At 33.8% G+C, this 9,497-nt stretch overlaps 1 protein-coding gene across 3 annotated transcripts; it reads right to left on the bottom strand.

Moving 5' to 3' along the window:
* Window positions 1-2,297: 2,297 nt before the first annotated feature.
* Window positions 2,298-7,374, bottom strand: LOC149549724 (high mobility group B protein 13-like). 3 transcript variants are annotated; one of them, XM_089793017.1, is made up of 15 exons: window positions 6,857-7,374; window positions 5,413-5,547; window positions 5,111-5,245; window positions 4,924-5,031; window positions 4,751-4,779; window positions 4,522-4,630; window positions 4,346-4,411; window positions 4,196-4,261; window positions 3,931-4,035; window positions 3,527-3,624; window positions 3,347-3,431; window positions 3,053-3,261; window positions 2,856-2,940; window positions 2,533-2,743; window positions 2,298-2,489 (listed from the first exon to the last, which is right to left on the bottom strand). In XM_089793017.1, exons 1-14 carry the CDS (start codon window positions 7,295-7,297, stop codon window positions 2,576-2,578), a joined length of 1,839 nt encoding a protein of 612 aa, XP_089649143.1. In that variant the 5' UTR covers window positions 7,298-7,374; the 3' UTR covers window positions 2,298-2,489; window positions 2,533-2,575. The 3 variants fall into 3 exon arrangements, with proteins under 3 accessions (XP_089649143.1, XP_089649142.1, XP_089649144.1); XM_089793016.1 differs by having other exon boundaries at window positions 2,298-2,743; XM_089793018.1 differs by having other exon boundaries at window positions 2,298-2,743; window positions 5,413-5,529; window positions 6,857-7,359.
* Window positions 7,375-9,497: the final 2,123 nt, after the last annotated feature.

Genomic DNA, 9,497 nt, shown 5'->3' with positions numbered 1-9,497 from the left:
AATTGAAAGTTTCTCATACAATTTGTCTAATATCATCATTAGAATATTATTGTTGTTTCTTTTACAATATTGAAAGTCATCAACAATATTAGGCAAAATGATATTTCTCCTAGTCCATCCCTTTCAAGAACTCCCCATTATGCATTTGAAGTTGTTTTTGATTTTTTTGCTATTCCACCCAATAGTAAGAAGATATCCTTTTGATATAGATAATCTACCATTTTCATATTCTGTAACTAATAATTTTGGATGTTAAACTTGTCAACTTTAAGTCTACCTCACTCCATCATTGCTCCCACTCAAATTTGAAATTTCCTACCAAATCATTGAGAAATACACCATTGTGATACTAGTTGTTAGGAGCAAGGTAGATATGAGCAACAAATAATATTGAAATAATGTGGAAATAAGAGAAGAAAAATACAATAACATGGAGATTTAATGTGGTTTATCTAATATGAGCTACCACCAAAGGAACAACTTGTTCACTTATTTTATTATCTAGGGAAGAGAAAATTACAATACTAGCTAATCTTTACAACATAACTACTTATTTAATATCAAACTTTTTGTGAGGTGGTTTACAAAGTTGGTTAGCAAAAATAAATCCCAACTCTAAAAACAACTCCATGATACATAACGACCATTCGGTACTTGCTTGATTAGTCACCACAAACCAAACATCTCCCACTTGTAGGCTCCACATAAAATGTAAACAACTAAACACTATAAACTTCATGTAAGAATTTGCAAATTGAAATGAACCATCGAACATCTAGAGCCCAATGAATATTAAAAACGCAAGATATAACACGAGAAAAAATATACTTCTAAACTTCTTTCTTGTTTGAACCCAGATGGGATACATGGTGAGTGTATAGTACTTGCTTGACCAATGACCACACACCAACACAATAGACCCTAAACATCTACCACATGCACTTCTAGACAAAAAAACTTTATGTTAGCCAAATAATTACAATCGGTATTGATATAGGATGCAAACTATCTATCAACATAGGACTTCATCCTTCAAATTCTTTTATATGACATGTTAGAAGTAAATTGGACTTCAATAATTTTTCGGATACCTAGACAATAATGATGACATAAACATCACCTTTGACATCAATGACAACACTTTGTTCAATAATATCAATATTGGGTTGACTATCATAGGATATTGCAATAAATGAGCTCCTAAGCCAAGTACAATGGTTTATGGATCCTCTTATCCTTATAAGAAATGCCCAAACCAAAACTTTCAATGAAACAAACTTCCTCCACCCCTTAGTAGTTAGATTAGGACAACCAAAAGAATAGAAGAAGCAATTACATAAAAGGAAACAATTGCAAGAGCATAAAATACATTAATTCCCATATGCTTTAGAGGAGGGAATACAAAAACATTCATGTTATACTTTTAACAACACATCTAGCACCTCTTAAACCCGAAAATTAAAACCTTTAGAAGGTGAAACAAGAATCTCAACAAGCTAAACTTGTGTTTTGTCTCATAGAGGGAAAAAAATGCCCAAAGAAAAGAAAATGCATCAACATTAGTAATTGCCATAAGTGCCTTCAAATGAACTAAACAATTACATAAAAGGAAGCAACAACTGCAAGATCATATAAAATACATTAATTCTCATATGATTTAGAGAAGAGAGAACACAAAGCCGACTTTTAACCCCACATCTAACACCTCTTAAATCCTAAGATTAGAACCATTAGGAGGTGAAACAATAATCTCAACAAACTAAACTTTTCTTAAACTCAAAAATGTATCAATATTAGTAACCTTTAACCATGCCTTCGAACGAGCTTCTTATCTCCTGACCACATACAACTAATTATATACAATTTTTGCTTCAATTTTTGAATTTAGGATCTATTTAGAATTTGAAATTAAGTTTTAAAGGAGGCAACTTCTTATTGGAAAAAAATGACAAGTAGCTCCACCATTTCTTTTCTTTGTTCAATCTTGCCTCCAAATTTTTAAAATTCATGTAAATATATTATTTACAAGCATTGCAAATCTTAGCATCTAGGATGACACCAACTCCACAGATTGCTGCCCAAATAAGCTAAGTAGTATCAAGAATACATCCAACTCAACAAACTTGAAAAAAATTAAAATAATTGTGATCTATCAAATTTCAAGTGTGTATTTCTTAAGTCACTCACATTAACTAGTCTCTCATGAGAACGAATGAGACATTTTTTTATTGAAATAATGCATATAAAGATTGTCGTACAAATACCAAGCATTATCGAACATGACCAGATCAATCACATTTTTCTAAAAATAAGAACATATTCAATCATTAAAAACTTCTAATAGTTAAATAAATATATGCTCAACTGCTATAAAAACTTGACATGTTCAACTGCTAAGATTGAGCATGATATTCCAGTTCTTCTTGTATGAACTAGATCTGTTCTGTTTTCACATTTTGAGCATGTTACGACAAAAATGAAGAATTGTCTTTTCACATTTTGAGCATGTTACAACAAAAATGAAGAATTGTCATGTTCAACTGCTAAAATTGAACATGTGCTCTTCTGTAAGTAATTATGTTCCTGTGGATGAAGTGGAGTTGCCCAGTTCCATTTCTTCTTGGCTGAACTGGATCTGTTGTGTTTTCATTTTTTCAGTGTATTCTTTCATCTCGTTTTTGTATTGAGACATAGCAATTGATGCCTGACTTTCCAATTTTTGCTTTTCTGCATCTCCCAACTCCTGAAAGATAAAAGAAAATGGCAGACCAAGAAGGATTTGTAAGAACTTCTGCACTCAAATGAAAACAGATTTTGTCAGCTAAGATTACTAAATTATATGTGAAAACTATTACCCTCCACTTGATAGAAATGATCCCAGTGACTTCAGCGTTGCTGATTCCAGGCCTTTCTTCTGCTAACATTCTCCGTGTCTCTTTACTGTTATTATAACCACGGTACATTTCAGTTTCTTTATTAAAATAATGAAATCTATTGGACGATGGAAATCCAAAGCCATTGAATAGTAGTAATACCAGTTACATCTATGTACCTGAAAATTAGGAATGCTGATGGGGGCTTTTTCGGCCTGTTAGGGTCAGTGTTTTTCTCCTTTCGTTGCTTTGTTTGCTGAGGCTTTATTGTATGCTCATTTTGTGTTTGCTCCAGAGTTTTCTTATATTCATCCATCTCCTTTTTATATTGTACCATAGACCTTGCTGCCTGATCTTCCCATATTTGCTTCTCTGCAACTCCCAACTCCTGAAAAATATAAAATATGAGAGAGACCAAAACCTCTATACCTACAAAAACGAGATGAAAGAATACACGAAAAAATAAAAATTACCTTCCACTTAATAGAAATAAGCGACATGATGTCAGAGTTGCTGATTCCAGGCCTTTCATCAGCTAACTTTTTCCTTGTCTCTTTGCTGTTAATTCAGTACACCTCACTTTGGTTTAGATATCATTACCAATTAATACAAGTTTTCAGGGAAGCAACTGAAAATTTGATAAGATGTCAAACCTGAAAAGGAAAAATGATGTTAGAGGTTTTTTTGGCCGGTTAGGATCAGCTTTTTTCTCTTTATCCTGCTTCTTTTGCTGAAGGTTTAGATTTATTGTCTGCATCACAGAGGATCCACCCATTAATGAAACCTCTCATTTGACACGGTAGAAAAAGAAAGAATCAACGTTCTTCAGTAAAAGACAATTTCTTCAACAAGATGTTAATATTCTTTGGCAAACTAAATGCAAAAGAACAATTATTTCCTGCAGTTTTCACCAACAGGAATCAATAGAAAATTAATAGAAACGTCAATCTTATTGAAACGTAGATGAAAATTGTAATGCAATCTATGCTATGCGTTTTTGAAGTAGAAAAAGTTGCAATGCCACTAGTGTATACTACGTATACAATGTGACGCAGACCTTTTTCAGAAGCTCCTCTTTTTCCTTTTTCCTCAAGAGCCGCAATGCTTGCTCTCTTTCAAGTTTTCTCTGTTCCTCCTCTTCTCTAGAAATAGAATTTGCCTCCTGTTTGTGCATACATTGAAAAATCAGAAGCAAAATGAATTAGCATAGATACAAATGTGGGCCAATGTATTGGAAAAGTAACATAGAAGATTTTCAAAATAATTTAACCAAGAAAGTTTGGCAGACAACCCTGACATGTTTTTGTAAAAACCTAAATTACCTCAGCCTTCTTTTGCTTGAACAAATTCATTTCTTGTGTGTACCTTTCTTTTGCTTCTGCAGCAATCTTCAAATAAATAAAGACCCTTTTAGCTTTATACGATAACAATAGAGCTGAAGATCAATTCTGTAAATAGAGTTATGCTTATACCTGCTCGTATGGAGCTTTCTCTTCTTTGGACATGCTACTCCATTCCTTTCCCAGAATCTTTGAAATCTGGCAAAATATTATTGAGAACTAATTTTACTATACAAATTACAATATCGCTGAAGAAACATATTAAACTAAAACTAAGGGCTGCTTCATGGGAAGGAAAGCTCATATACCTCCAAAACATTGTGCTTCTCTGCAAGCAGTGCTGCACGGCGTTCATTGGTAAATGCAAAAAATGCAGTTAATGGCTGCTTGGGCTTTAGCGGATCTTTCTCTTTCTTTCTGAAATTAGGATCCAAGAATACCAAATCAAAATGAATTTTCAACAACCAATAAATAAAAACGGAATTCTCAAGTAACAAATACAATGCAAAGTATTGAGAAAAAGCCCTTGAAACCCACCGTTTACTCTTCTCATCTCCCTCTGCGATCTGCAACCGAAAATCATAAACACAATAAAACTTCTAGTATGCAGCAATTAACAGAAACTTAATCCATAGAGTTTGAGAAGAGTTTGACCCTGGGATTGTTTTCCCTTTTCTTTAATCCATAGAGAATATCAGTGTAAATTATACCTTTTTATATTGCAGATACTGCTCGAGGAGCTCAAGTGCTGTTTTCTGTTTCTGTTCCTCGTGAAGAAGCTTTAATGCTTCATTCTGACGCTTCTCTGTGCCAACAACCTTCAGAATTACGGAACAGCATGTAAGGCCCTCTCAAGATTTAATGCAAAAATGAACTTAATAGAAATCATGCAACTACCTGTAGGTAAGCTTCCTTTTCAGACTCATATTTATCTTCATATGGTTTCTTCTCTTCTGCACTCAAAGCTTTCCATTTTGCTCCCATAATGGCACCCATGTCCTTGAATGCAATACTAGGATTCTCAGATTTCACCTGCTTGCGGCATCACGAAAATAATATATTTTAGGAAGATCAGAAACACAAACAAGTGTGAGGACGGACACAGGGTATAGCAAATGAGTAATGACATAAATTCAGAATAATTTTTTATGCATAACATTTACATATGGATACGTTTCTTTTTATCCACAATAACCAACCTGATTCCACTGATCCTGGACCCACAAAATATATGGTGGAGAAGGCTTCTTTGCCCTATTCTTGTCAGCTTTCTTCTTTATCTTCTCCTCTTTTGCATGCTCACCGTTGTGCAAAGACTGTTCCAAAGGAAAATTCTGTCGGGATAAAACATAAATCTTTATGTTTATTTCTAATTTAGCACAAACCAGTTGAGGCTACACACAAATGTATTTTGCTAGAAAATGAAACACAGAATCCTCACACTACCTTTGGTTTTAGAAACAGGGGATGCATCCCATAAACAGCCGAAGCTCATTGACCATGGCCTTACCAATTAAACTTTTTAATAAATTAAATGATTAAGGAATTTTATGCAAAACTTCAGCAGTCTAAGCAACACCTTTCAATGCAATTAAAGCGAGGTTTCATGATATAATGGCAATAGTCCAAACTTTATAATGGAAATACATACATACAAATGACCCTAGAATAAAAACTAGGTTGATTCTATAGAAATGAAAGCAGATATCCTGCACAAAAAAAATAAAAATGCTTCTACTAAGTAAAAGGCACTTGGTGTTGTATCATAAACCAAACGAAACAAATGGCCTCCAACAGACAGAATTTAGCAATACCCATCACCCCCATCAGAAAACATGCTTTGTTTAAAGATTAAAATTGGACAATCGAAAAGTCAAAACTATAGAAGGGAAGCTCTCAGCAATGGGTTTAGCTGTTCTATGAAGTCTAAGCTGCTCGCCTTACAATTATTCCATAGAAAAATTAAACCAAACTTATATGGAAGAGAAGCTAGGCCTTCATACCAATACAGTACAGTAGACCTAACTAATTACGATACGGAAATCAATCTGGATATCTAAGCATTCCATAGATATGAAACCAACCTTTCACGGCTAAATCTTAAAACCAAGTTACGATTTCTTGAAAAGAAGCTAGGGTTTCGTCGAATCAAGAGTACACCGGACCACATACAATATACGAAAAGGAAACTAGGGTTTAACAACATAACAAAACTTATTGAACTCCCAATGCATGCTGGGGAAATGAAACAAGGGTTTCATGGCGAATCCTATTTAGTTATCAGACCAAGCCGAATTCGTGATTTAACGCCATTGCATCCAAGCTCATCAAAATAATTTAACGACAAGGACTCCACAGAATGAAAGCCGGGGTTTTACGGAAATACTGCCAAAACCCTTACATTCTATGAATATAAAGCTAGAGTTATTTTCGAAACTCAAACCTATACAAAACCATGAATATTCCTTGGAAATGGAGCTATTTCATTGAACAACATTTCTGGACCAAACCCTATAACTCTCTAGAAATGGATCTATGATTTAATGTAAAAATCGTGCCAGATGAAACCCCTTATGTCAGGGATTCATGGCAAAATAAACAATTTGCTAATCAGGAAGCAGAGACAAAATAGAAGAAACTTACTATAACAGGTTTGAATTCCTTCATTTTCTGGAGCTTCTTTAAGTTCTCCTGAAGCTTCTCTTTATCTTTTTCTCTGACTTGGAGCTCGGCCTCCTTTTCCTTCAACAGGGCATCCCTCTCCTCCAGTAGTTTGTTCATCCTTTCTTTCTCCAGATTCAGTTTTTGAAGTTTGATCGTCATTTCTTGCAGCTCGTCCTCCAGAGATTGAGAAGCAGGAAGGAGATTCGACACATTCTTCAGAATCTCCTTCTTCCTCCCATTCTGCTTCTTAACCGAGGCTCCCCTGTTCTCTTTCTCTGCTTCTTCTTCAACCCTCGCAGGAGGAGTATACACACATGGCTCCACTTTGGCCTTGTCATTTTTGGCTTTGGAAGCCTTTCTTCCTTTCTTGGACTTGATCTGCTCACTTTCTGTACTCATTTTCTCCACAATGGCAGACATTTTTCCGGCAAACTGAAACTGATGTTCTCAATTGACTCTCTCTTCGAGCATACGAGATTACCCTTTCAGAATGTTGTAAATATATAAAGTGCCTTACGCCGATTGACATTAGGGAAATTTTGAAATTGCTTTTCAACGGCTATATTGCAACGGCTAAAGTTTTTAAGCTCCATGAATAATCACGTGCCACGTAACACGAGGCATTGCGTTATTTGTTTTTAACATTGTTGCACGGCAGATGCAATGAAGTAAGAATGGGAAACAATGCTAATTATCCATTATTCTCACATAACAATCTTGGGAATTTCCAAGTAGGCTGTGGTCTTATGGGGTTGGAAGATTATTTTGAAGGAGCAAGGTGTTTAAAAAATAATAATAATTTTCTAGGGATATTATTTTTTATTAGTTTGAAATTTAAGCTAGGAACTAGAAATTGTCCCACCAATTTTATTGATTATGTGAAATCATTGATTATCTTCTTAACAAATTTATTTAGAATGTTGTTTTATACAAGGAAGCTTCCTAAACAAATTTAGTGGGTGCTATTAAGATATTTTGAGAAAATTTTGAGGTTTGCACTCTTATAAATTTAGGTTAGGTTGTGGTTTAACAAAATGAAGTTTCTTAAAACAATTCAATGAATGAAGTATTTTAGAAATATTTTTAAGTTCGTGATCTAGTGAATTTAGCATTGTAGTTTAGTTTAAAAGTTAAGCTTCAAAAATTAAGGTAGTTAGTGGTCTTAAGAAAAATGTTATAATTAAAAATACTAAATTACAATATTTCTCACATTTTTTAAAGAAGAATCTAAAATATAAGATGATTGATAAGCGCAAAAAAAACCTAATAAGGGCCCATTTGGCTGTGGAATTTGTTGTTTTGGATTTGTTATTATGGTATTCATTTAATGGATTTGTTATTCTAGATACGTTTGGTTCTAAAAAACCTGAAGTTGGAATTTGAGTGGAAATCAAATTTTTTAATTTGTTTTAATCTAGTTGCAATGATCATGAGTTCCTTGATTCTCATTTTCGAGCCCGAGTTGTGGATTATTATTGCCGATAGATTATATCATGCCCAAAATATACAGGCTGTTACATTCTACCATCTTCTATTCCTTTCTCTTTCTCAGAGAATAGATCTACACTCTACCAAACCAAAGGGTTTTCAATATTTACCTAAATGATCAAATGAGAAGACCTTTGACATGATTGCAACAAGGGGCAACTTGGGAAATCCTATACACAAGGATTATGTTATTTATGTGTTCTCGAAGAAAGGAGACTCTACTTTGTTTGTAGTGTTGCAACTAGATATTGTTGCAAACCCTTCGTCACAATATTATGACTCCATTTTGATTGGACTAGAATTGTTCAAGCTCAATAATAATATAGAGAATCTGGTAGCTCTGAATCTAGTGGCAAATTTTCAAGATGAATATAACTAGGCATGTGTTTTTTTTTTTCCTAGTCTCAGTAGCCACTCTGTTTCCAATTCTTCACCAACAAACAAAATCTATTAATTCCCAATGCTTTCAATGGTTGTCAATTAGGCGAACTTCAAAATTTGATCAAATATTGAAAAGGAAAATGAGAATTTGAATTGCCAATTCCAATTCCATCTATTTTGTTGGAATATCGAATTCTCATTTTGGGGCCAAAATGGGAATACAAATTTCAATTCCCAATTCTAATTTGGTGCACCCAATCGAAGAATCATTTTTTTAGCAACTTGTTGATTCCTATTCTAGTTCAATTCCCACAGATAAATGGGCCCTAAGTTTCTGGGACAATCTATAACCCCACCCCAAATCCATGAGCTCAAATCTATAATACTTATATATATAAGCCATGCTATTTTTAGGAAAATATATGAATTAACCTTGCAACATTTTTTAAAAATATAAAAAAAAATGATGGGAAATTTTACTCCATGAAAATATATCATGAAGGGCCCTAACAAGATCTCATCCTTTTGCTAATGAATTGAATATTTAAATTAACAAATTCATGAGATAATCAACTTCCATTAATTGATGATGCAAGGGCATCACTTCCTCTTCAATTTTTGTTTGTCTTTTGTACCACCTTGTAATTTCAGTAGTGTCAGTTTAGATTTGGTGTGGACTATTTGTCTATTTGTGTCAACACATTATTTCTAGGTTGACTTCAAACTATTTTTCAACTTCTTTTTTTAATTA

The sequence above is a fragment of the Cupressus sempervirens genome, chromosome 7 (genome assembly GCF_028749045.1).
Source record: "Cupressus sempervirens isolate cs-2001-9-10 chromosome 7, ASM2874904v1, whole genome shotgun sequence".
Classification (NCBI taxonomy): Eukaryota; Viridiplantae; Streptophyta; class Pinopsida; order Cupressales; family Cupressaceae; genus Cupressus; species Cupressus sempervirens.
This window is presented reverse-complemented; position numbering and strand designations above follow the sequence as displayed.

Bases quoted from the DNA above. Each gene is read 5' to 3' on its own strand.
- LOC149549724 (XM_089793016.1), bottom strand. From the start codon at position 7,297: ATGTCTGCCATTGTGGAGAAAATGAGTACAGAAAGTGAGCAGATCAAG. The intron at 4,412-4,521 runs GTATATGAGCTT...ATATTTTGCCAG, and splicing joins AGAAGCACAATGTTTTGGAG to ATTTCAAAGATTCTGGGAAA. The intron at 3,262-3,346 runs GTAATTTTTATT...TATATTTTTCAG, and splicing joins TTATTTCTATTAAGTGGAAG to GAGTTGGGAGTTGCAGAGAA.